At 41.3% G+C, this 27,479-nt stretch overlaps 2 protein-coding genes across 2 annotated transcripts; one reads left to right on the top strand and one right to left on the bottom strand.

Annotated features, from left to right (window-relative positions):
- Positions 1-432: 432 nt before the first annotated feature.
- On the top strand, positions 433-10,281 carry LOC132992392 (alpha-synuclein-like). Its single transcript, XM_061061654.1, has 6 exons — positions 433-725; positions 1,192-1,350; positions 1,541-1,570; positions 3,006-3,148; positions 8,065-8,136; positions 9,479-10,281. Exons 2-6 carry the CDS (start codon positions 1,230-1,232, stop codon positions 9,494-9,496), a joined length of 384 nt encoding a protein of 127 aa, XP_060917637.1. The 5' UTR covers positions 433-725; positions 1,192-1,229; the 3' UTR covers positions 9,497-10,281.
- A 3,093-nt stretch (positions 10,282-13,374) lies between these two features.
- Positions 13,375-26,629, bottom strand: nop14 (NOP14 nucleolar protein homolog (yeast)). Its single transcript, XM_061060646.1, has 19 exons — positions 26,512-26,629; positions 26,011-26,193; positions 23,316-23,450; positions 22,965-23,106; positions 21,961-22,118; positions 20,989-21,126; positions 20,770-20,892; positions 20,540-20,671; positions 20,098-20,428; positions 19,863-19,993; positions 19,666-19,751; positions 18,807-18,942; positions 18,385-18,486; positions 17,040-17,193; positions 16,769-16,928; positions 14,650-14,797; positions 14,438-14,556; positions 13,964-14,119; positions 13,375-13,877 (listed from the first exon to the last, which is right to left on the bottom strand). The coding sequence occupies exons 2-19, from the start codon at positions 26,191-26,193 to the stop codon at positions 13,781-13,783; spliced, it is 2,631 nt and encodes an 876-aa protein (XP_060916629.1). The 5' UTR covers positions 26,512-26,629; the 3' UTR covers positions 13,375-13,780.
- Positions 26,630-27,479: the final 850 nt, after the last annotated feature.

Below are 27,479 nucleotides of genomic sequence, written 5' to 3'. Positions count from 1 at the left end.
TGTTTTGTGTAACCTGTATTTAAAAAAAGAAAATCAAAAGTCACTTTTAATGCTTGTAAAAAGACTAATTATATAAATCCAGTACTAAAACTACCTTTTAATTTAAGATGGGGGGGGGGGGGGGGGGAAATCATTATGTAGTTCACACAAAGCTGTGGTTAACATCTTACTCACATGTGTGGACACTGCATGCAAAAGACCAGCAGTGTTATTTTGCATAATTATATAGCCACTAATTGGCCGTTTGGCAGCAGATGCATTCACTGACTGATGATCATTAAGAGCCTGCTGCACCTACACGCTGTTGTCTAACCACGTACACAGAAAGAGCTACGTAATCTGTGCGTGTGCGTGTGCGTGCGTGTGTGTGTGTGTGTGTAGGGGGGGAACTATGTGTGTCACAGACAGACAGCAGAGCATCTCTTCACGCATCAGCATCACGGGGGTTTTAATCGCTCTCTCTCTCTCTCTCTCTCCATCACCGAAACGTAGGAGGCGCCGATCAAACCTGTGGAGTGAGTCTCTCGCGCGCTCTCTCTCTCTCTCTCTCTCTTTCCTGTCTGTCTGGTCTTGAGGATCACTACACACACCTCGCCTGTGGAGTAGTTGTAGTTTAGAAACAATAAAACAGGATTTTCGGGCTCTTCATATAAGAAAATCTCAGCTGTCATTCCGGAAGACTCATCTTATTGTCGCCTTGAGTAGCCTACAGTTGAAGCGAACAGGTAGGGACACCTATTTTTTTTGTATTTCTTCTTCTATTCGTCCTTAAAATATAGGCTAGGCTGTATTTTTTCTAATTAATGTTGGTTGACTTTTAATTCCCCCCCTCTATGGCGGTACAATGTGTTAGACCTCTTTACGTTTTTTTTTCTTCAAATGATAGTAAATCCATTCATGATTTTTCAGTGGGGCTGAACCCAAAATCCTACAGGTGGGATTTTTCAGCACGCTTCAGAGCAGGTTTGATGTATGAAACAGCACACACATGTTATTTCAGACACCGAGATTCGCCTGACAAAACCTGGCAAAGAGGAAAGTAGGGCGGTGGCGTCGTGTATTTTTTTTTTGTATGTGTGTGTGTGTGTGTGTGTGTGTGTGTGTGTGTGTGTGTGTGTGTGTGTGTGTGTGTGTAATGTCACGTTTAAATACCGAGCGCCTCTCATGGCTGTTATCTCGACATCCCCACAGCTGTGAGCGCGTGTCATCCGGGAGCCAATCAAGCAGCCATGGACTCGTTAATGAAGGGTCTCTCTCGAGCCAAGGAAGGGGTCGCGGCGGCGGCCGAGAGAACCAAGCAGGGAGTGAGTGGAGCGGCCGAGATGACGAGAGATGGGGTTAAGTTTGTCGGTGGGTTCTGAATTCAATTAGTTTAATTGAGACTATTGTTGTTAAAATAAAATGGAAATAAAAGCTTTTTTTCACGTCTACAGTGACGACAAGTTATCTTTTTGTTTTACACTCACCTATAGGCCTGAGTTTAATCAGCATGTTTATGCACTGTACATTTTTTTTTTAAATCACCTGCCTTACCTTACAGGTGGCAAAACAGTGGATGGAGTCACAACAGGTAATATAAGCTAATTCAGCCTTAAATGCTTCTTAATATCATATTTCACACAACAAGACAAAGGTTATGACATTTAAAAAAAAAAAAAAAACATTAAAAAAGGGGAATATCACTGCATCCTCATGTGGTCGGTAATAGAGAGAATAATATATTTTCCACTAGGTGAGCGAGTGTCACATTTCACCACCTTGCTCAACACACACCTGCCCATAAGTCCCCACAGACCACTGGGTCCTGCCATTTCTCATACATAACAAGCAGAGAAGCCAAGGGAGACTTCCTGTTATAGGGATCCAGGGAAACGTCTGCATTGTTGTATGTTCGGCTCCAAGTACGGTTAGTGTTTTGGAGGCTGGGATTATAAAAGAAATATATGATGTAATGGTGTTTTATTAAAGTCTGAGAGAAGATATATTGTTCTCAGAGGGACAAAGTGACCCACATCTGAAATTGTAGTGTGTTTTCATGAGGTCCAAACATGCAGGGATAGATAGCCGACACCTTATTGCCGCTTAGCTGTGATTAATTATGATGGCCAAGAAATAGTTAACTACCAATGTAGCTTATTTTCTCCCATTAAAAACATAGCTGTGGTGTACTTATGACCTTATATCATGGGTTTGATATGCTTGTGATCACTTCAACAACAGAAAAGATGAAGTTGACATTGTTTTGTATGATTTTTGGTTCCTCTCTTTTCCTGCTACTGTATATAGCTTATGTAGATTAGAACTCTGAGCCATTGATAGGGCCATGACATCAAGATGTGGATGTTTAAAAAGCACCAAATGGAAACATTAAATACAGAGTTCAGCATGAGTTATCTGATATCCCTTATTTTAGACAAGAAGGGTAATACATTATTTTCATCCTCAACCTATAAAGAAAGCCTGCCTGGATTTAAAAGTCTAGTTTTACCTTCATACAAAGTCATATGAAACACATTTTAAAACAAACCAGATAACGTGCTACTTATAACTAAAATACACTACAAGTCATTGTAAGGTGTGTTGAAAACTGGGTTAAAGCTGAAGAAGAGTTTCGAAAGCAATGTGCCTCCAGGTTGTTCCTGAAGTTCATATTTATCAAAATGAATGTACAGGTAATAATCTAGTTATAAAAAGATCTGCAGGGCATTTCCTAATAGGATTATTAAGATTATAGGATTTTTAAACAGCTGTGTTTACCCAGACTAGAATTCAGATACAGTAAACTCATTGCTTATTTAAGGTGAAAACGTATAGCTTGAAGAATGATGATCTTTCACGCCAATTTATCAATTAATTCACAATTACGCTCTGAAGTCCAGTATTGTGACGTGTGTATCATATTTATGTACATCCCTTACCCCCCTATCCCACAGGAATAGAGGCTACATAGAGTCACACAACCTCCTTAAATGCCCTCCTCTGTTCTTCATCTTTTGTCCATAAAGTTGCCGGTAGAACTGTTTCTGGAGTGTCTCAAGTGGGAGGCGCTGTGGTTACCGGGGTAACCGCTGTGGCCAATAAAACTGTGGAGGGTGCTGGCAGCATTGCTGCTGCAACTGGATTGGTCAAGAAGGATCCGGCCAAAAAAGTAGGAATGATTCTGTCCATTTACAGTTCATCTATTTGTTTGTTGTTGTTGTTGTTTTTTCAGTAATTCAGATGTGTTTTGACATTTATATTATTGGAAAAATTGTATTTAGCAAGCTGAGGAACTTTATCTTCCAGACAAAAGCATTCTAGCGCCTCCAGCAGGAGAGTAATGGCAGAGCCACAGTTTTATACATTTTATATTGATGACGTACATTTCTATATTTGGTTGGGTTTTTCACTTGTAGCTAGAGTTAGTCCAAAAATCCTCAACACTCAAACACAAAATGTTCATGTCGAATATGCCATCCATTTAATAAGTTAAAAATAAACATTTATCAAGAACATTAAATAAACTACAAATTTGCCCAAATAAACTACAAGTGTGCACAAAATGTGAATAACAACACCTGCTGCTAATCAACGTCCTTCAACTCCAGTTTAGCTCGCTGGGCTCACAGTGCCAGATATACTAGTTCCACAACCACTTTATACGCAGTAATGGGTTTAAATGAAAGATGATTAATATGCCAACATTAGCTGGCTACCACCTGCAAATAATGTCCATCTATCTTCAATTGTAGCTGCCTTCAGTGAAAATGTATTTATTGTTGGTTATTTGACTAAATCTTTGTGGGCAGGCGCCGCAAAGAGAGTAAAGTTCCTTCAGTTCAATTTCAATGACTCCAAAGTCAACATATTTAAGCTTTCCGTCTGAAGTTGTTAGCCGTCGCTTGTGTGCTGTGAGCAGTTACTAATTGACTCCTCACATTTCTCTTTCTTGTGATTCAAATTATGGGGTGAATAAAGAGTAAGAGAAGCATTATCAAGCTGTGACTTTATATGTCGTGGTCATTTGCCTTTAACACAAACAGACCCAGCTATTATCATTGTAAGAAATAGATATAGATTTCCTTCTACATAAAACGAGAAGAGTTAAGTCCATACCTTTCACACATGATACTGTTGAACACCTGTAGCGGTGGTAGGTTGCAGCTCAGCACATCCCTCCATTTTATGTCAGCGGCTTCCAGCTAGAACTCTCCTCCTGTGTCAAAATGGCCTTCTGACCTTGAGTCATCCATCTTCACTTCTCATGTCTGCTGCGTCGTTCTTTCTCTGAAATGAAAGACGTTACACATTGTTAGCTCTCCTGTGGTGTTCATCAGTCAGTCTGGCCATGGTTTGTCAAAAGGAGGAGGTAGTTCACTGTAATATTGATGCAACACATCTTCAATAAGAGCTATGTGTTTAGTGTCTCTCTTTTTCATAGATTAATCACATTTATTCTATTTATTTAACCTTCTCTTCCCAATCAGGACTTTTTCAAGAATTATCTGAAATATAGAAGAGTAACATAGCCTTCTAGCCTTTTTTTCTTTTGACTGCACACAGTAATTTTAGCAGTATTTGAAACAACTACAATGCACTTTTAAAGGACACTTATAGAGTGTTTGACCACTAGCAGTGCTATAGAGCAATATTTTCACTATTAGGTCCCTGATGTGTTTACATCTCATGAGAACGCTTCAGGCAGACTCAGATTTTTTGTTTTGCTGCATACCAATATGCAGATTGAGAATTAAACGAGAGACATCTTGTGTTTGTTACGAAATGCAACAAAGTTATGTATCTCGAATACTCCACAGGGTATCATCATTAGGCTGCAGCATGCAAGATCCCAAACTACATTTTCACTTTTATTTATGACAACTCTCATGAAGGCAGAAACTGTTTCTGCAGGACAAACTGAACAAGAAGAGCAGATGGTCCTCTTGGTTTTTACACTGAAAAAAAAAAAAAAAAAAACTGTCACCGCTGTTCTTTTATTGTCAAACCAAAGCAGATACTCTGTGGTTTATAATTGGACTGCTGTGTGTTAAAAAATCAAATAGGAGTCTAAGTTTGCCTCGTATAACCCTTCTCTTGCATAACATTGCTGTTAGTACCAGGAAATGATAAGCCGTTGAAATATTTCCCTGCCTGGAATGTCGAATGTTTGCTGTGATGTGTGATCTGCCTTCCGTTAATTAGGGCTGAAACACAGGGGAATCCATAACATTAATTAAGACACAAAGATGTCCTCAGCGTGCTTCCTGCTTGTATCGGCGCTAAATAGATACAATTAGGCGGTAAAAGGAAAAAAATACCAAGGAAATTACCAAGTTATTATCTCAACTGACACCTGCACAAATGGTTTTTTTTTCTGCAGTTCTTTATTGAGGTGATTTTCTGCTTTGATCTTAAGATTGCTGGAAAAAGCTCCTGTACAATCTATCAAACATCACTGGTGGTATTTCTCACAAACATCCGATTGAATCTGTGCATCCTCCGTAGCAGTTGTGTTATTAAGGCAGCTGGACAGCTAATCATGATTTTCATCCTGAGGGATAAAAACACTGATGGAGCTCCACCTGGAATGTGATCAGCCTCATTATGAGGAACCCTGACAAGCCAAACTGGCAGACGGCCGCACAGATGGACAAACAGACACAGAGTGGACGGAGTGACAGGGACAGACATGATAAAGAAAATTAAAAAAACCTGGTGTTCTGATCGTGAGATTGACATGCAGACGGCAGCAGATCGTCCTCCTTTATCCCTCGTTCCCAGGTGGCACAGCCATTAAACGTCATTAATATTGATTTGATTTTGAAAAATTAATGCCAGGTTTGGAGAGCCCCATCAAAGAAGGTCTCCTGCGTTTCTCACTCTCTCACACACACACACACACAAACACAAGGTGGGAGTCTGATTAATCTCCTCATCTACTTGTTTCACCGTTTCATCAGCTAGTGGTGAGTCATATCATGACACAAAAGCCAGATAGGTAGAAGAAGAAAAACATTGACAATGAGGAAGAGGATGAGTGGTGGAAAGAGTTGAATGTGTGTGTGTGTGTGTGGGGGGGGATGACAGGTCTCAACGAATATATCACATTTCTCCAATCAAATAGGAGAAGCTGCTGTATTTTCAGTCCCTGGGAAGCAATTATTGTCTACAACCTGCTTTAAAAAACAACAAAGATTGTAGGTGAGGTATTAAAACCTTAAACTTTTTGGCAAAAGTAAATCTGAGGCAGTGTCTTATTGGCACCATGGAGCTTTTGTGTGTGTGTGTGTGTGTGTGTGTGTGTGTGTTAGAGTAAGCACACATCTCTCTGACTCAGCGGGGTCAACAGATGGGGGCTTGATGGGTGGTGTTAAATGCAGCAGCAGGAGGAAAAGGAGCAATGACTGGTTTGAGGTTATGTCAGCCACGGGGGCTACGTCACATCTACACATCACAGAAGTGTGTGTGTGTGTGTGTGTGTGTGTGTGTGTGTGTGAGTGCGCGTCAGCACACTGTGACCGCTCCTCATTAAGAACACAGGCTGTAATCAAGCCCCCGTCTCTTAGCTGGACAGGAGACGCGTCACCGCCCCCACCTTCTTCATTAATGCTTCATGCCTTGTTTAAAAGACAAAATATATAGTTCAGTTCTTCCACTGGAAAACGTTACAAATTAAAGCGCAAATGTAAAACTCCTTCAGGGATATGCATGTCATGGTTACAATTATAAACATGAGGTTGTAAAATACTTTGGTCAGTGTTCTGATCTATGTCGCCTGTCTTGGGGGGGGGGGGGGCAGGAAACACCTTGATAAATATGATAAAGTGAGGCTTGTCCAACTACCCTAACCTTCTCCTTCTGTGGTCTCTTTAGCTCTATAACCACTAAGTTCTGAAAAAGGCAAATACAAGTGGAACTTCTTTGCTCCAGAGTCTATCTGCATACACAAGCTTCAGTCTAGACCTTCCTAAGGCAAATAATGCAAATATTACGCAATCCAGCATTTGTAGGCCACTAAGAAGGGTGATAAGGGATACAAATTAGGCCCATGATGGTCACTGTAAAATCAAAATGAAAAACATGTTATATACTTTATTGTCTCAACAGTTGAAAGTTGCCCCTTCTATTGTAGCTCTTTTCTTTTTTTATGCCAAATCAGAGTTGTTTTTTTTATACCAGTAGTTAAAAACAGAGACCAAACGTTTCATACTCGATCCAAATCAGACACAGAAATTGTCAATTTTTTTTTTTTACAAAAGGTCATTCTGTTAAAATAGATGGAAAAGGCTCTTATTTTAAAATGGGCTCTAGAAATGCTTTTACAGATTGAGGTTCTGTACGATGTTCGGCCATCATTGTGCCTTTAGCTACTTTTAGCTACACATTGTATCTGTTATGGTGAAATATTGTTGTCCCAGTCTGCGAATTCACATTGTGTTACCGCATGGCAGAAGCACAAGAGGCACGGCGTGTGAACATACAACAGGAGCTTCACACATACAGTTTTCACACACACACACACACACACACACACACACACCGCTGTTCCTCGTCGTCCCAAACGTTACTCATTGCCTCCGTCTTCCCCCGTATTCTCTCTCTGTTACTACCTCCAGTGGTGGATCGGGGCGTAACCACCATTCTGCCTTTGTGCGTTGCACAGTGCACACAAAGCTTCACAAGGACATAAGTATTCCGCCTTCAACCGGCAATCTGTAAGCGCCAAAAGACTCCCTGAATCTAATTTTGTAAATAGGCTTTAGCTCGGAGAACATTACATAAATGAAGCATTAGTTGAACTGGGATTCAGTTTGTTTATCAAAAATGTTCAAATGAGGAGTACCGTCTGAACTACTCAGTTGGGAAGAATTAAGAATTAACAGGCTCAATATTTGCACAAATGCAGATCAGAGAAGCTGCTAGTCCATGTTATTTTATGTTTTCATTGTTCCTCTAAGTGCCGCTATCTGTGCACAGACTTAACACATTAAAATGTTTAATTTTCTGGATTGCTTTTCTCCCCTTTATCGTTTTAACCACATGCTTGAATGGAAATTGACTTAAGAAAGTTTTGTTTTTTTCCAGGGTGAGGATCCCTCGGCAGCGCAGACCCTGGCAGAGTCACCAGTTGACAATGATCCTGCTGATATCACAGAGGTGAGAAACCGTTCGACGTAAATCCTACGGTCAAAGTTTGAGGGGGAAAAAAAGGGGATTGAAAGTTTAATACAGAAAAGCGATTTATTGAAAAAGCATTACATTTAAAAGCTCACTGAGAGTAAAATGTTTCATCACTACTGTATAAAATATTTGATGTTGATGCTTGGAAGCAGCTTATGGACTTTTTAAAGGACAAGTATTTAACTTGTTAAGGTGAATTGGAAAACGCAGTGCAAGGGAGCCCTTTTTTTTTCCTCTAATCAGCCTAAACAAATAATATGAATCTACTGAAATATAACAGTAAAACAGCCAGGAAGGCATAGTAACATTTATCTTTAAAATGTTTGTCCATTATTTTAAATTTGGTAGAGTTGTTCCAATACTGATACCAATCTCAAAAAAAGCCTCAGATAATGGAAAGCAGCATGCACGAGTGACACCAGTCAATAATCTGACATAATTTGCCACCCCAAAAATCAAGTTGTTCATTTTTTTTTTCAATACACAAGCCTACATAGAAATAACATATTTAAAGGCTGTCAAAACTAATATTTATGACAGCAAAGCTTAACTTGTTTTGGTTAAATCATTACGGGACAGAAAACAAAAACTGTGCTATCAGAGATTGTAAGGTTAGCCAAAGCTAGCAAAATGTTAGCAATTAAAGTTTTCTCTTTTAACATTTAATGGCTGAATCTTTTTACAATTTAAAGTTAAGATAATTGAAAACACTACTATGGTGTAACTACTAATACTACTATTAACAACACAAATATGGTGGTAACATGTTAAACAGAACCACAGGGCTCCATGAGCCGAGCTGATGCTAACGTTAGCCTAGCTTGTTAAAGGTGCTCGGTTTCTTTTTCAGGATTTCTCCAGTGTACCAAGCCAGGCCATGCAACAGTGATAGCACATATTAAATATATAAAGGGTTGGTAATATCGAGGTGTTAAACATTAATAACATAGATATATTGTATGTATACATTTTTTATTTTTTAAATCACACACTATGGACGGGTTCTCAATATCGGCTAATACTCAAGGCTACATCAATCCCTCACTCTGTAACTGGAAGGAAAACATTGGTTTAAAATGATCTTCTAAAGCTGATAAATAAATCTGATTCTGAAGGGAAATCTTGCTAAGGAAGAAGACTGAGTTTGAGTAGGTGACATAAGCAAGGGGAATTAAAAAAAACATTTGATCGAGTGTGGTTTATACAGTAACATTATGAGGTGTAGTGTCATTGTGCAATACTGTGATGTGTCATTAAAGGTCATTTAGCTACAGGACAGAACACTAACAGCCCACCTCTTGTCCCTCTTCTCTCTCAGGAGGACTCTGATAACTGAACGGATCAAGAGCGTCACAATCAAAGATCAAAAGATCAACAACCGAAACATTCCATGTCGCTCTGCCAAGTCCCGTTGTGCCTCGTTTTTCGTCCTTACCTGGAGTCTGTACCCAACGTCTGTGTGTGTGTGTGTGTGTGTGTGTGTGTGTGTGTGTGTGTGTGTGTGTGTGTGTGTGTGTGTGTGTGTGTGTGTGTGTGTGTGTGATGTCACATATGTATGTACAGCAGTGTGTGTAAATGTTGTAGATAAAAAAAAGAGATGATTTTTGTGTGTGCATGTGTGACTTATACACATCAGTCCTAAAGCAGACCTCAGGTGTGTCATCTGTGACCAGCTGTCCTTTACAGTGTTTCCCTTCCACTGAGAACGCCTCCTGGTCACTGTGTGTCTATGTGTGTGTGTGTGTGTGTGTGTCTATGTATGTGTGAGTGTGTGTCTTTATGTTCAACAATCTACATGTGTGGCTATGTCAATAACTCAAACATGGAACTATACTACAATTTACCACTTCAAACACCTAAGTGTCTCTATATAAATGAACTCAATACAGTGATCTGTCTGAAACCGAGGCATAATGATATTCTCTATTTTTGTCCGTACAATGTCACTGTTTTTTGGCGATGAGCTTTAAAGTGCTGGACTTTTTTTGTGCATACATGTTGTATTTTTTAGGTTGTGGACTTGGACTTTGAAAAACCAAGAGCATGTAAAAGTAGACAGGTTTACAGCTGTGAGGTGTGTTTATTTGGAGTGTTAGTGTTGAATAAAATATGTAAAGAGTGTGTTTTTGCTTTATCCGATTCATCCTTTTTAGTATGATGTTTAGAATCATCAAAAGAAGAAGAACAAGCTGGCAGGAATTATTATCAGTATGGAGTAGAAATGTAAATAAAAAGACATGCACCCAAATCTATCTCACCCAGAGCCAGCTGGGGGACGGTCTTCATGGTGAGACCGAGCAGGTGGGCACACAGAACACAATAAATAGCTCAAAACACACCTAAATGTACTCTTCTGGACCCTCACATCCTCACATTTTGGGCATTAAGACCCCTTGTTGTTACCATTCTAAATGACTGGGCTGTAATTCCATCTAACACGGTGACCCTGGTCGATGTTTTCTTTGAGCAAATACAGGAAATGAATTCTGCAGACACATTGTAGGGGAAAATAAACCATATTCTAAAATGTAGACACTTAGTGAGATGGACAATAAGGGACAATGACATCACAGAGCCCACATTCAAGTTTTAGACTCATTTCTCTTTTGTATTAAATACGATCATGGAGTGCTGGAAATGTACGCGTAGCATGTATGTTCATAATAAGTGATTTTTATTCAGGCAGTTTGAGGGGCAAAGGTGGAAAAAACCAAAAACCAAAATGAACCAACTGAGAAGAAATTCACGATTCATTATTTCTGTTAAACAGAAAAGAAGAGGGCAGATTAGTGAATGACTGAAATATTCTGGATTATGCGTTAAAAGTTTTCATTGAAATGTGCCGTTATGTTAAAACGATTAATCAGATTATAATATATTATATATATTAATTACATGATTTTACATTAGAATGATCATTCGATCGTTTTGTTTGATGGAAATCTGAGCAGATGTTCTGTTATAATAAGTGCACTTTCATTAGGGGAACATATGCCTTTTGGAAACTGTGTTAACAGGCCGGAATAATCCTGGCTGTAGACACTGAACCAGTTTGTGATATAACAATAAAGCGAGTTGGTCCTTGTGCTTGTACCCAGTCATCCAGCAGACACACTTCATAGATTGTCGAGAAAGAAAGAAAGACGCACCCTACGAAGGTCTCTCCTCGCAGACAACTCCTGCGACATCTTTCCTCTGACAGACAGTTCTGCTCCATTAACATCAAGACCACCGACCGCAGCGACAGCTTTTTACTGAACCTGCTTCCATTTTTATCTGCCAAGCATCTGATCATCTGTTCTCTGGTATTTTGTTCACTGCAAATCTGTCTACAGCTTTATCACTTTCGAAGGACCATTTCTAGTTATGGTGCACATACTGTATGTTTGCAGCTGTTTTCAAAGTTTAGTATATTGGCTTATTTCATAGTTTGTAATGTGGAGGTGTTGAATACAGAAGCGGACATGTATCTATGCATTTTATTTTAGTCAGAACGCAGGGAAAGAGAGAGAGAGAGAGAGAGTGGGGAATGACAAAAAAAAGAGCCAAAGATCAAATTCGAAACCCGGGCTGCCCGTTTGAAGGACGACAGCCACCGTACATGGGGCCCACACACTAACCACTATGCTACCAGCGCCCCTACATGCATTTTGTTTAGTCGTAGTTTGTTATTATCTTTAGTTACCAACCCTTGTTTTCCTGTGATAATGAGTTAATATCAGTTGCTTTCTTCAGATCAAACCCTATTTTTCTTGCTATCTCTAAATTAAAAAAGCTGTTTTTTTTTTCTTGACAGATTATTTTCATTATCTTGAGATAACCGGAAATAATTTACCGCTGGAAAACTGAGTAATTAAAATGAATGGATGCATGTCTGCTTAGGGCTTCAGTAGTTACAAAACAAAAATGATGAAGTTTCTTGCTGTGCAACCAAATGAGAGCTGGAGGGGGAATGGAACCATCACAGAGACTCAAACTGTTGAGTTGATGTAGAGAAGACAAACGCTGAAGTTAGAGCATGAAGTCAAATATTCTATTAAAAGTGTTTAAATATTTGTGGGACTGGTTTAGTGCCAAATGAATCTTTGGATCAGTGTTTTCTTATCCCTGCTGTCAGATCCAACCAACCAAACTTAAAGCAGCTTTCTGCTGCCAGACTCAAACAAACAGTGAAAACAAAATATGTGAAAAGAAAGATATGCAGCCACATGTTGGATTTACAAGTTTATTCTCAATAACAAAATGGCTACACTATATCTGAAGACGCCCATCATTAAACAGAAAGTCACGTGTTTTCTATGTGTATTTAAGCGAAGTTAATGGATGTTCAAAAACTCTTTTTAATTTGTCTGACACTAGTCATCAGGTTTGCATTTCTCTACACTCCCCTTCATCATATGATTAGACAGAGATTATTTAGCATTTTAAACATGGTTAAAATAACAAGACCTTACTTAAAGCTACTGTGAGGATACTTGGATTCGTGTCAACTTTGGTGCCCCCATGTGGGCAAAAAAGTACCAAGTACCTTAACTTGCTTTCTACAGTAAAAAAGTTTTGCTCCTTGAGAATTTTGCAGTGGGAATGTAAAAAAAAAAAAAACTGCGTTGTCCACATCCTGCACTAACTGCCAATGTCCACATACTTCATAATGTGCAGCCTGTCAGCACCGCGCAGTTCAGCGCTGCACTCCGTCTCACGCGCCAGCAAAGCCACGATGCACTGCGAGTCTATTTTGGACGGAGCTCGCTGTAATCTTCTGTTAATCTAGACAGAACAGATTGAGCTGGACAGGAAGTCAGACAAGGACGTGCAAAGACGTCAAAATAAAACAATATACGGACTCAGGATTGTATTTTCCATCACTTTATCAACATGAAGTCAAAACAGGTACCGAAGGAACATCACGGAAAACTCAGAAAGACAAAGCAACATGTTGTTTGCGCGTGTACAGATGTTCATGGCTGCGCTCATGCTCCAGAAACGGTGCTCCACTGGGGCAGGACACGCGCCGTCCATCAGAGCAAAACCATGGCGCTGACAAACCGCGGCACTCACAGATTATGTGGAAATTGGCAGTAAGTCACTCACCCTGACACCTACCCCGCGGCAGCAGATTCAGGTATTAATAATAAAATAGAGATAATCCATCTCATCGCTGATAGTCTCCTCGTGGGAGCTTTAAGTGATCTTAAATAAAAAAACATACGTATGGTTGATGGAAAATGGGAGAAAAGAAACATGCTTTTTTTTATTATTGTAGATTTAAAGCACATTATAGTGATGGATTCTGTTGTAAAATGGAGATAGCAAACCAAATATTATCTGCTGTGTTGACTGACACTTTCAACAACAGCATCCTATCGTCACTCCAAACGCCTACATCACAGTATTTGGCTGCTTGGTGCAAATTCCTGACAGCTACCTCCTCAAACAGTATCAAGTGTGGTTGAGATAGGACAGTTTCATATATCCATGCTGTGATTTCTTTTTTTAAATCTGTAAACGTAAAAAAAAAAACTGTAGCTCCCTGTTTCACGTATTTCCTCCTTGTAGATGTTATCCATCTGGAGGAGGGAGAGGTCCATTTGAGAAGAGATGACGACTAACATTCTGTTTCTCACTTCTTCTTCCTCCTCTTCAGGGCCTTCCACTCTCCCTCCTGAGTCGCCAAACTGCCAAAGAGTTCCTTCACCTTCCTCTTCCTCTCTGCATCTCTGAAACGCAAAACGCACAAAGTTAAGAGGCTTCATCCTGTCAAACAAACTCATTCCTCAGAGACACGGCGGTTTGAGATCCACACCTGTTCATGACCTCGTTGAGTTTCTCTCTGGCCAGGAAGCGCGAGTCCTTCCTGATCTCCCTCAGAGCGCCCTTGAACTCCTTCTTGTACTTGTGCTTCAGTTTCTCCTTCTCCCTCTCCTCCCTGGAGCTGCCACGCTTCTTTCCATAATCCAACCTGACGATTTAGATTGAAAAAAAAAACACATTTTCACAACCTCCCTGTAAAGTATGTTTATAATTTAGACATATTTTAGCTTTATATAGGTTTCAGATTTTCTCTATTTGAAGCTTTCATTTATTACTGAATGTGTATCTTTCTTTCTTCTTGTGTCAGGGTTTATTTTCTGTGTATTATTTATTAAACTTGTGCTTTGACATAACCTGCTGCTGTAACACCAACATTTCAGTCCATCCATCCATCAAAACAAGCAGCAAGTTTCCAATTTTAACATCATTAAAAAACGACTTCTGAATAGACTGGATCACCACTTACACTTCAACAATCTTGGGTGTGAGCAGCTTCAGAGGAATGGGCTTCTTCTTCTCTAAAACCAGCGGACTGTGAGTCACAGGAGCGCCGCTGATGAGCTCTAAGACCTCCCCGTGAAGCTCCTGAAACACAACAACGAACATTACAGAAAAAGGCTGGTGGTGCAATAAGACACAGAGACAAAGAGACACATCTAGGACCCTTTCTGTACCGACCTGTATGGGCTCTGGTAAGGTTTGTGCTGAAAGGTGTTTGGAAAGCAGCGTTCTGACTGGCTGAAAGATGTGACTGAAGGACAAGAGGTCTTTGTAGAGCAGGCAGCAGCGCTTCAGCAGGTCCAGGGTCGTAGACAGACACGTCAACCTGTGCAGAGATACATGAACATGGATGAACGCCACAGTTTGAAGATTTCCTTTTTGTCAAACTGGATGTTGAGTTGGCTTAGGTCATTTCAAAATGACTTCTACATCGGGGATTTAAGGTCTTAGCAAGCCTCAGCCTGATCCATGATGAACTAAAATACTTTACATCAACAGATTTATCTAGTTTCCTAGTTTCCCTCCATGATGACAGCATTGTATGTGATTTATGGCATGTCATGAGTCTTCATTTTAGATCAAATTCAGACGTATATTCTCACAGAGTGTCCACAAATCACGGTCTGCTGAAGCCCGTTTGCAAGCTTCGCTGCGTGCCCACACACCAGCTGCTGTGTGAAACCACGCTGCGACTCATCACAACCACACGAGTGGAATGCATTAGCTCGGGCGCCACACAGCATGTACAGGTAAAACACGCTATGCTGGCTTTCATTAGTTTTTTTAATAACAGTAACGTGGTGGACATCAATGTAGACATTCATCATGCGCTAATTCTGTATCAGTACAGCCGACGTGCCACGTCTCTATACAACGTGACTGCTTCAAGGAGGGGTCCCTCTGAGATACAATCTTTTATTTTACATTTGGCCTTTCCTCGTTTTCCTCGGCTAGAAACAGTCATTCATGAGTTCCCCTTCATCTCTTCCTGTCACGCCTTTTCATATTCCGTGGTCACATACTGGTCCACACAGAACACGAGAAGCAGCAGTGTGAAGACAAAAGATCTTCTCACACTTTCTCTCTCTCTCTCTCTCCCACCCCCCCCCCCTCCGTCATCCTACTGTCCCTATTATTGTCTCCCAGCTTGTATTCTCTTCTGTGTGTGTGCTGTATTCTCATAGACTCGATGTTGAATGGCTAATTAAGGCTTTGTGAGATCTGTTGTTTGCGAATGCCTCGTCTCTGGGGATCTTGTTTGTTTTAATATAAAAGATGAAAACGTGAACCCATCCTTTCATTAAAGTTAGTCAGCGTGGGTTAGCAGTAGTGTGGTAGTACTCGAGACCTCAAGAGACTCCGGATTTCAAATCAAGACCCACACTGACAGGCTACTTTTTTTTTTGCACGCCATTACTGTGATTAGAAGGACAATGTGTTCTAAAAACGACTTCAATATATATGTTGTTTGATTGTTTCCCCCGGTTACGGCCGCAACCTTCCCGGTTTGCTGTACACAAGATGACGATTTTTCATTGATATTTATGACCTTGTCTCCGTCTCGTCCTGCCTCGGTCTTGTTCTTGACTCGCTCCCTAAATGTCTCGGGCCTCGGTTAGCGCGGTCTTCACTTCGACACTCGCAGCCCTCATGACTTTAAAAAGTAAGTTAATGCAGGCTGCATTTTTGGAGTGTACAACAACCTACTATACGACTGAATATGCAAGCTGTGTTTTTATTGAGGGTAATGAGTTCTAGGCCTTCGTTTACTTTATAGACAGAGTTTTCTTTTTCTTTAACAGATTCAATAAAAAAAAAAAGACCAAAGATTGACTGTCATTCCTTTTTTGGCTTCAGCTGCTTGTCTGCCCACAAAGCTAACTCATTCTCACTGATGATGTAATTCTTTTTTTTACAGAGGGAGAGGGGGGGGGGGGGTTATCACTGTAAGATGCTTTCATTTGTAAGATACATGCAAATGAATTTCCTAAAACAACTGGGCACTATTTCACCCGCAGAGTAAAATCAACACCAGTACCTAGTAATGCATTTTCTGGAGACTCTTGAAGCGGTGGATTTTAGTCGGGCTAACTAAACTAAACATCTCCTGGGTTTAACGTCCTCTCACTGACAGACTTGAGAGATCTTTTCATCCAACTCCCAGCAAGAATGTGAATTAGACGACCTTAACTTATCCCGCCGAAGAAAACAGATTGTAAAACTTCCGCACTTCTGCACAGACATGGAAGCAGTTTCTCTCCTTCCATTTGTAGCTCTCTCTCCTCTCTCGTCCTACCTGTGGTGATCTCTGTCAAGGTCGGTATTGAGTTCCAGCTGTTCCGTAGCGGACAGCTGAAGGCGTTTCTTGCTCCAGCTCTTGCTTGACTCGGAGTCCGACAGCACCAGCAGCTCGCTGCACTTCCCTGATGGCCTGAAGGGCGGCGCCACCGTGCAACCTGCAACACAATGTTTTCCGATAATGTCGTCTCCCGTTTCACTTTTATGAAACGGTGCCATCGAGACATGCATCAAAGAGCTGTGCAAATATGTTGGGAGTTCTCATCTACCTAAAGACGTCTTGTCCTGCACAGCAAGTTGTAGCATCCCAACCAGGAAGCTGATGAGCTCTGGCATGAAGCGCTTTGAAAAAGAGAAGTACTCCACGGCCAGACAGCACAGCACCAAACACTTTGTCACATCCTGTAATGACCTCACTGGAACCTAGGGACATACAAAATCATGGGAAAGAACAAACTGGCTTGAATTAGGGGTGGAACAAAATATCGATACAGCATCCTGACTCATGTCAAACAATTATCAAATGCCTGGTGCAGAATATTGATATTTAAATAAAAATAAAAAACAGCCCTCTAAAGAGATTTCTCTGCCAATGACTCCTCATGGTGGTGCATGGGAAACAAACGAGGGCAACGGGAACGGAAGTTAATTGGACAAAGAAGAAATTGACAGCTGGATTAAGGAAGAAGACGACGATGGGATAGATATCAGAGCGGTGAAAAGAAGTTAAATGATTTATCATGATGAGGATAGATACATTAATCCTGCATTTTACTTTTTTAGGTTCATTTTATATTCTTCAGATATTGTGATGTAACATTTTATATAGTTTTCTTGCATCATATAAATTATCACAGAATCTCTGTTGCGTGACAGTATCATCAGCATATGCTACGTATCACATATCTTATCACGTTGTAACACAACGTGTCGTAGCGTATCTTGAGTTACGCTGTGATTCGCTCCCCTATGGATACAGCAAAATTGCTTAAAAGCAAACATCTATTTGCCATAGGCCTTTATTTGTGAGTTAGGGGCGGCAGTAGCTCAGTCTGTAAGGACTTGGGGTTGGGAACCGGAGGGTCGTGGTTCAAATCCCGGAAAATTGGCGTGGTAGCTGGAGAGGTGCCAGATCACTTCCTAAGCAATGCAGAGGTGCACTCGATCAATGCACTGACAACCCCCCCCCCCCCCCCCCCACCAGCTCATGTCCCCTCACTCTGACATCTCTCCATCAGTGCATGTCCATGGGATCCTGTTTGTGCATGTGAGTGTGTTTCAGCCGATGAGTCTCAATAACAGAGTGTAAAAATTGAATTTCCCCCAAGCATGATCGATAAAGAAAAACTTCTAAATAAATGTAGTTAACAATTATGCCATCCAGCTGCTGTTGTGAAAATGTTTTACGAGTACATTTAGAATCCTCTTGTTATCAGCAGAAAAATGCACGAACAACAAAAATGTCTGAAAGAGGTCCAATCAAAAGTCACGATGATGAAGTAACAGACCGAGGAGGAGTGGACAGAGGCAGGGTTGAATTAAAAAAACAAAACAAAAAAAAACATAAACATCCATGACAACAGAGAGGATCAACTCCTTGAGGACTGCGTGTACCTTGGTGAGATTCAGGCTGATGTAGAGCATCGCTGGAGTGGTTACTGGGTGTCTGAAGTCGGAGGTGGGAAACAGCAGGGCTGTCACCTTCAGGTAAACAAGCTTCAAAGACATAAACAAACATTCTGTGTTGTAAATAAACAAACCGATTTAATGTTAACGTCTCAGTCACACAGAGAAGAAGGAGTTTCCACTCTCAGGCAACACACAGGTTGCCCTATCTTACAGGTTTAGGTTGTTGGGTTTTATACATACATATGAGGACTACAGAGACACTGTGAATTGTTAAAAACAAATTGCATAGGTCATGTCGTTACTGAGTGGCGCAAGAATGGATACAGTGATGTGAACAGACCAACATTTAAAACTCTGAAAACCTGAATCCAGCATATTGAACATTCATCACGGCAGATAACACATACCATGTCCAGCTTTGGCAAATCTGCCTGCCCTCTCATGTCAAGCACCTCCTCAACGCAGCGAGCGGCGTCTCCGAAGATGTTCTGCAAGGATTTACAGGCCTCATCTGGAAACATCTGACACAGAGTGTACAGCTCTCTGTGGAGGGAGAAATGATGAGAGTCCCTTTAAGAGTAAACGCTTCATTTAAGAGGTTTGTTTTAAGCCGTGATCCTTTCCCACGTGTCAGATTGATTCACATGTCGGGGGCACGCTGGGGAAACAGTCATACAGCTGGAGAATCAGTTAGAAAACTAAAAGATTCTCAACATTCAATATCACCGCTCCCGTTTTCTGGAGAAGCATCATCTTCTGTTTCTCTCGCGATCCATTTTACCCCTCACTCTTGAACGAGACCACGAGATACTTTTAACTCCTTTCGCTTGAGGCAGAGACTAAATCCCCACCCGGAGGGCAGCAATCCACCAAACTAGCTTTACGCCAACATCACATTTCACATGGTCTTAAAACGTCAAAAAACATTCACACGGGCAGAATCCGAAGAAAGTAGAGAGTTGTAGAGAGTACCGGAGCACACAAATCACTGACAGCAGATTAAAACAAAAACTCCTTAATACATTTGCCGTAAGTGATTATTGGGCTGCAGTATTCTCTTTGGATTCTGCCCGTGTGAAGGAGTCCTTTGAATTCATTTTGACAGCTTAGGTCCTTCTCTGAGAGCTCCGACCTCCACCTGTGGAGAGGCTGAAATGCAACAGTTTCCTTCTACTTTGTACACAGTCCCATTACCAATAAAAACACATCATTTAAAAATCCCATTTAACATTTGTGTCAAGGTTAAAAGCAGCATTTGTAACTGACGGTATGAGCTTGTCTACGGTGGTGAGTTCAGGTGGCCTCAAGTTGGTCATTTCTCCAAAGTACTCCAACAGAAAGCCAAACAGTTTCTAGGACAAAAAAAAAAAAAAAAAAAAAGGACAACATCGTAAGTTGGAGCAGTCGTTTCCTGCACAGACAACAAGTGCAGATTGTATATAACGCCTTTATCATATTAGTACCTGCAGTTTGAGCTTGTTGCCTACAGCCAGACTGGGATGGTTGCATTTCTGAGTCCTGGCCAAAATGATGCGCTTATTGTCAGGGGTGTGACCGTCGAGCAAGTCTAGCAGGTCGCCGTAGTTCTCTGGAACTGCAAGATAAAGAAACACACAGTGTAAGAAAACAAAAAAAGATTGAAAGGACGAAGTTTTTGAAGACAAATTCAGATTCTGGTTTTTCTTTCTGTGTAATTACCTGCAAACGTGTAGGGCAGCTCTGCTTTAGCCGCCTCCTGCTGGGCCTTCAGCTCCTCTTTGCTCAGACTCGGTTTGGTACTGATATCTTCACCCTCCTTGTTTCGCTCCTCATCCTCACATTCTTGCTCAGATTCCAGGTCCGAGTGGCCATCCTCTTCTTCTTCTTCTTCTTCTTCACTGCTGCCCTCCTCGTCCTCCTCTTCTTCTTCATCTCCGTCTTCCTCCTCAGCCCCTGATTCCTCCTCCTCCTCCTCCTCCTCTTCACCTTCTCCCTCCTCTTCTTCTTCCTTTTCTTCCTCTGACTCCTCTCCAATGTTCCACTTTCCATCCTGGAAACAAAAAAAGAAATGTAAATTAAAAACGGTCTGTTTTGACCTGTGAAAAAACAAACAAACAGAAAGTGAGACTACAACAGAAATAAAGCATTTCTCTTCTCTAACCTGATAAGACAGAGTCTTCTGGTCTTCCTTGTCCAGGATGAAGCCATCATTGAGGTCATCAGCAGACATGTGAGTCTGACTCTGTGTGCTGTCCACAGCTTCCTCTCCCATCATCCTCCTCAGACGGTCGGCCTAAAGGAAAGTTTAGATTTTAAAAAGACGTCAGGTAGTGACGACAAGAAGCGATTTGAAAAAATGTTCAAAAAGTTCAGTCTGCTTCACTACCACACCTCTAGCTTCTGCAGCTTCTCCCTCGCCTCCCGAGCGATCTCCTCGGGTGTTTTCATCCTCTCCGAGGGCTGAGCCTTCATCTCGAAGACGAGCTCTCTCACCATCTTGTCGTACTCCTCCGGCTGGAGCGCACAAAACAAACAGAGAGGGTCAACAGAGGGCGAGTCCAGCTCTGTGAGGAGGATCTGTATTCACTCGTTAAGCGAATGCACCCTTACCTTTGGCTTCTCCTCTGGTTGGTCGGCACTTTCACTTCTGGGCGTCTTTTTCACCATCAGGGCCTGGATGCTCTTCCACTCTTTGTCCAGCTGCTCGGTCAGCTCCTGGCTCTCCTCTTTCTGTACCTGCCTTTCACGCTGGATAAGACGGAAGAGGAAGATGAATCATGGGGAACTTTGTTCTCATGTGTGCTTGTATGTCAAAGCACTTTGTAAACCCTCCTGTAATGTGCAGTATGAGTAGACTTTGGAGCAAGCTTTGAGTTACCATGACTTGGACTGACTGACTGACACAGTGTCCAACCCTCACGGGGTTAAAAGACACCAGCTATCCAGTTGACCGGTTTCCATTTCATAACATTACAAAGTTGCATGCTCCTGTCACAGCTCAGTCTTAAACAGTGTATGTTGTCTTTTCTCCTGGCCTTGCAGATACAATATGCTATGACTGAGAACCTACACAGACATTAATAGATTAAATAATTATTGACAACAGCAGGGGGGGTGTATAAGGGATTGTGTCATGCAGGGCTCAAAGTCAATCAATCAATCAATTTTTATTTGTATAGCGTCAACTCATAACAAGTGTTATCTCGAGACACTTTACAAGAAGCAGGTAAAAAGACCTTACTCATTGTTATGTTACAAACAGCAGATAAAAGACCTTACTTATTGCTATATTACAAAGATCCGGCCTATCCATCATGAGCACTTTAGCAAAGCAGCAAAAGTTACAGTGGTAAGAAAAAACTGCCTTATTAAAAGGCAGAAATCTTCTGTTCTGGCAGGCCGCCAACCCATGATCCGGTGGGGTGGGGGTTGAGTATGCGCCTTAGTGTCTTTAACAACAAAATCATCGCTAGATTGATCCTTTAATGACTAAATACAGTTTGATAAGCTAAGTGAATGTCACTTGTTGACATAGTTGTGATCAAGAGGATGTATCGACGGGGTTGTGTGTTTCATGCTCACCTTCTCCTGCTTGGATTTCTGGATGAGCTCCTCGATGAGCTCCTGTCTGGACTTGGCTCGGTGGCTTCCTTCTTCCTCCTGCTGCTGCTGCTGATCCCCCGGAGATTTCCTCCTCAGGAGGCCCCCCCCTCCTCCGAAGTGGGAGGCGGTCAGCTCAGCTGCATGAGGAACGACATTACAGTCTCACTATTTTTTCTACTACCAGCTCTTAAAACTAGATCATGACCTATCAAATCAAGCTGTGGCGAGGGCTCACGGGCTTTGACTTTAGATATCAGAACATCTTAATTTCTTTCTTATTTTCGCTGCTGTTCTGTAAATTATTTATTACTGCTGAGTCAGAGATGCTTATTCTTACTTTTGTATCTTCCCGGCTCGACACCTGCATCTGCAAGGTCCAGCAACTCACTTCACCTACTTTATTTCCCCCACACTGGCTTCCAATCAAACTAAGAATTCAGTTTCATATCCTTGTTTTTTTTCGTTTGTTGGATGAAGCCCTGCAGGCACCTGTGGGGGTCGACCCCTGACCCGCTCCACCCCTCCATCACCGTCGGATCTTCTGACTACGCTCTACTTTTTTTTGTCCCTTTTGTCTGACTGAAATCAAAAACGTGATTACGTCTTTGAATTTGTGGCCCCGACACTTTGAAACACACTTCCACGGCAATCACCCTCTGCAGTTTCGTCTGACGCTTTCAAAAGGACACATCTGTTCAAACTGGATTTTAGACAGTTCTGTCATTTTGTAAAATTGAAGGTTTTTGTGTGTTTTTTTTTATTTTTATCTTCTATTATTCTCATGATTGTACATTCTGTAAAGCACTTTTTGACCTTGCTCTGTGAAGCGCACGCACAAGATAATGTCAAAAAAGGATGATTTGTAAAAGGTGCTAACCCTAACTGAAGAAGTCCACACCAGAGAACGTCTGAAACTGAATATTTAGACGATACTTTTGAATACATAAAACCTCGCGGATTAAAAATATCAGTGTTTCACTCACCTGACAAAAGCCCCTTCTCTTCTGATTCATCATCACTGTTCCCAATGTCATTGAACTTCTCCATTTCTGCCAGTGACTGTCCGTAGTGAGTCAGCTCCTCCTCCTCGTTCAGGTTGTACACATCCTTCTTATCGTGGACACGCTGACAGACAAAAGCAATTTTTAGGACACCTTGTGAGATCAGATATTCTTGTTTTGTAGCACAAAGGGAAACTGCGTCTAAACTGCTGTTGGAGCTCTTACTTTGGTCTAATTTGCCCTCTTCTATCTGAGTGCTGGCTTGATTTTTTATTGAGACCTGCTTTACACTCAGGGAACCTTTAATGTCAGATGAGAGATGTCGTCACTGACCTGCCTCTCCATCGCAAACCGCTTCAGGATTTTGTCTTCCGGCGCCATGTTGGTGTCGTACTCTCCGAAGCGCCTGTCGATCAATTTGCTGGACTTGTTCTTCAGTTTGTATTCCTTCAGGAGGGTTTCCTTTCTCTGCAGGTCAAAAAATGGAAAGCGATGTCATTTTTGTTCCTTCAAACACACACACACACACACACACACAAAGCTCCATCATGATAGATAGACACCTGTGCTCCCTTTGAGGTGTCGTAGGGAAAAGCATTTATACACTAAATGTAAACTAAATCTTAAACTCTCAGTCAGAGGAGAGATGTGCAGATTATACTTCTGTCCTCAGTTTAACTTGTTAGTTATCGCCCTCCCTCAGCGTGATACTGTGGGCACCAGGCTTCACAGCACAGATAGTGTTACATGGATGATGAGCTGTGACCCAGTAAAGCGCCACAGGAGAGGAGTTTCTCTTTTGTTCCATTTGTTTTATCTCTTTGACAGACAGCAGAATCTTCTGTTTTATGCTTTCCATTATTCAACCATATATTACATTAAAGTCACACTGGCGTTTACACATTTAAGCTTCTGTTTGTAGCTGCAGTTATCTTAATCCCTTTACATCACAAAACATCTTTAGTTTATCAATTTAAGGTCTGGGTCTCTCTTTTTCTTTGAGGTCCGCTGCTTTATGTACTTTATTCATCCATGAGGGGAAATTTAGGTTTCCTCTATGTTCTATTGAGAGACATGCTACTCACACACACACACACACACACAAGCCTGAAATACACACAGGCACAATTAGGACCTATGCTTTTCAATGAAGACATGTCTGAGTGAGGAGGTTGCACACAGGGGGGTTCTCAATGGCACCTTGGCAGTACTCAGGAGGAAGTGAACTGGCACCTTTCCAGCAACCAGAACAATTTCCAGACTTCTATCCGCACTGGGACTTGAACTGGCCACCCCCTGGTACCCAATCCCAAAACAAAGTCCCTACAGGCTGAGGGGCCTCCGTCTCACCTGCTGAAGCTTTTTGTGAAACACCAATAATGAACGGGCAGAATTCAGCTCGTCAACAAATTCAAACAAACGATCAGCATAGGAGATGATGGTGAAGTTTGGCTTTTTGTGCATCTGGAACTCGCCGTTCTGATCGACATCACTCCAAGACTGAGCTCCTCTGGCTCTATTTTGATCGACAATTAAGATGTTCAAATTGAACAAGCATCACGTGCGATAGAACAATCTCATTATTGACTTTTATTCTACGGCATTAGGAGGATTAATCGATAGAACTGCTCCTGTGTACAGAATACAAACATGTTTATAAGTACACAGTCTGATACAGGCAGAAAATATCTAAAAATATTTACTAAACTTCATTTCTGCAATCTGGGACAGGTCATATAATGAACTGCAAAAGATATACAACTGAAATCTATATATTTATATGTTTGAACGTGCTCCTGTAAATGGTAAATGGACATGAGCTTATATAGCGCTTTTCTAGTCTTCCAACTACTCAAAGCGCTTTTACACCACATGTCACACCCATTCACACCCATTCACACACTGATGGTAGTGATGATCGCTATGTAGTATCATCCATCAGAAGTAACGAATCCCATTCATACACCACCACTGAAGCAGCGGGAGCAATTTGGGTGTTAAGTGTCTTGCCCAAGGACACATCGGACATTTGGCCAGCTGGGGATCGAACCCTCAACCTTCCGGTTGAGAGGTGACGACTCTACCAATTTATAAGGGTATTCTCGGTCTGCTTCCATCCTACCTACATACTTCAAAAAAAGTAATGGAAGTTACCATCTTCGCTCGCAGGATTTACACCTTCTCAGACACCCACCCTGCAAGACAGAGCGCTACCGCAGGTCGTCAGACTGTTTAATCAGACTCTTTAACAGCATCACCACATCATGCTACACAGTGTGTTTTTTTTTTTATAACAATAACCCTTTCCTGTGTAGTTACTGTGTCATTTTCCATTATTGTATTTTTTTATTTAACTGATGTAAATATGTTTGATTTGATTTTAACTTCTATTTTTATTTTTAATAATTATATTCCCGTCCCCCGTTTTCTGGAGCTGCTGTAATGCACAAATTTCCCCCACTCTTTATCTTTATCTTTCACCATCCCTAAAGCCCGTACCGAATTAGGAAAAAAGGGCGTTCAAGTATCCCTCTTCTTGGAATCGGTTGCAAGATACTTTAAATCTTCGGGAGCTGGTTTCCTTGAATGTTTTTTTTTAAAGGTGGTCTTAAAGATCTGGAGGCAGAAACATCTGACTGTAGATGTTTTTAACTAACTCGTATTGCCCCTTTTTGGTCGCTTTGTTGCTGACGTTTTATGACAGATTCTGATGAATGTGATTCCTGTATTTGTGTGTTTTATGTCTGTAAACCCTGTAAATTGTGCTGCTGCCTGTCTTGGCCGGGACGCTCCTGTAAAATAGATTTTTAATCTCAATGAGACTTTTTCCTGGTTAAATAAAAAATAAAAAATAAAAATTTATGAACTGTGATCAAAACAGTTACATGTGGGACATTTAATTTGTATTTAAGGCTGACACACACATTAAAAGGTGGTCATAAATATTTGATTTGGAGGCAGCAGATTTCACCTGACTTGAGTGAAGTTTTTCAGGTGGGCTGTAACATGATGGGTTTTGTTACCTTACCTTATTATTTGCTTTGGATCGGGACACACCAGGTAAACCCACGTCGTGCTTCGACTTCCTACCCAGCACCTCAAACTTCTTCCTGTTGATTTTCACTTCAAACGGGTTGTTTTTGATCTCGGCAGAGGTTTTGGTTTTCCGAACCTTGTCAGCAAGGCTCCTCTTCTTGGGGACCTTCCCCATCTGAAACCAGAGGAGAGGACATATAAACAAACACCAACCACACAGCAGACCATGTTACTATATCACCATCTGAAACCAGAGGAGAGGACATATAAACAAACACCAACCACACAGCAGACCATGTTACTATATCACCATCTGAAACCTGCATGGATTTAAAGTGTAACATTAAAAGTCAACTATTCATCAAAGCTTAATGAATGATATGTAAGAAAACAAATCACAACACGCAGAAACATATAAGAGCTACTTGTTGGAAACCACAGCTAGCCTCACTATCAGCCTTTAACAAGTTAACATTACATAACAGGTTTTTACCTTTCAGCCGCGTGCAGGTTTTAAATCCAGGTGGGAAAGGACATGGGGCACAAAAGCTTAAACAACGGTGAATTTAATAAAAAACTCTGTATCTTTCACTATCCACGTTTTTTTCACCGAGTTGCCATTTCCAGCATGCACAACTCTGAGGTCAAAGTTGAAGAAAAGAAACATCAGGATTTTTCCCCACAGCGCCCCTAGAGGCGGAAACTTGAATCTCATCTTTCAAAAAGTGGAAAGGGCTGAATGGGTTTAACACATTAATCTGGTTAACCACAGAGTAGTCTGTAGGGAAACGTGTTTTTATGTTTAATTCCAACATTAGACACAAAGGGACTGCAATTTAAGATATAACAGTCTATACAAAGATATCTATTATAATATATCTAAATGATAAGGCTCTGGTCCCCTCTACATGTGAAGAGTTCAAACCCTGCACCAGTCTTAAACACCGCACCGCTGACCTGTGATGTGGATTTCCGTTGTTGATGATATGTTTGATGATTAAGAAATTTGCCGTTGAGACTGACTTGCTTTTAAACAGAATTATTTACTAACAAGTTGCAGAATCACTGAACACGTCCGCCCAGGAGAGTCGAGAAGCCAATAATGATCTCTCTCGAACATGCATTGAGAGTGCCATTTATACATTATGTCACAGGACACGAGGACATCTGTTTCCTGTTCTTGGGTATCTCTCTGGACACAGGGGTCCCCTTGTTTACCTTCCACTGTGGGGGATCCTGTCTTAGATTTAGGCATTTCCTGGCAACTCACAGAACAACACCTCTGAACAAACATTCAATGTTTTATATCTATCAGATACAAATTCTTTCCAGATGTGTGCATTATACAATTTAAAAGAGCAGTATAATATCTCTGTCCTAGATATTTAAGACACTTCACCTGCCTTGCAGTGGTCACCTGTCAGGGTTTATTTAGTTTCCAGTTCATCTTCCAGTCCCGTC

The sequence above is a fragment of the Labrus mixtus genome, chromosome 17 (genome assembly GCF_963584025.1).
Source record: "Labrus mixtus chromosome 17, fLabMix1.1, whole genome shotgun sequence".
Classification (NCBI taxonomy): Eukaryota; Metazoa; Chordata; class Actinopteri; order Labriformes; family Labridae; genus Labrus; species Labrus mixtus.
This window is presented reverse-complemented; position numbering and strand designations above follow the sequence as displayed.

Excerpts from the sequence above, each read along its gene's own strand:
- LOC132992392 (XM_061061654.1), top strand. The coding sequence starts at position 1,230 with ATGGACTCGTTAATGAAGGGTCTCTCTCGAGCCAAGGAAGGGGTCGCG. Across the intron at positions 1,351-1,540 it reads AGATGGGGTTAAGTTTGTCG|GTGGCAAAACAGTGGATGGA; the intron begins GTGGGTTCTGAA and ends CTTACCTTACAG. Across the intron at positions 1,571-3,005 it reads AGTGGATGGAGTCACAACAG|TTGCCGGTAGAACTGTTTCT; the intron begins GTAATATAAGCT and ends TTGTCCATAAAG.
- nop14 (XM_061060646.1), bottom strand. The coding sequence starts at position 26,193 with ATGGGGAAGGTCCCCAAGAAGAGGAGCCTTGCTGACAAGGTTCGGAAA. Across the intron at positions 23,107-23,315 it reads GGTTTGCGATGGAGAGGCAG|CGTGTCCACGATAAGAAGGA; the intron begins GTCAGTGACGAC and ends TTTGTCTGTCAG. Across the intron at positions 14,798-16,768 it reads CTTGACAGAGATCACCACAG|GTTGACGTGTCTGTCTACGA; the intron begins GTAGGACGAGAG and ends ATCTCTGCACAG.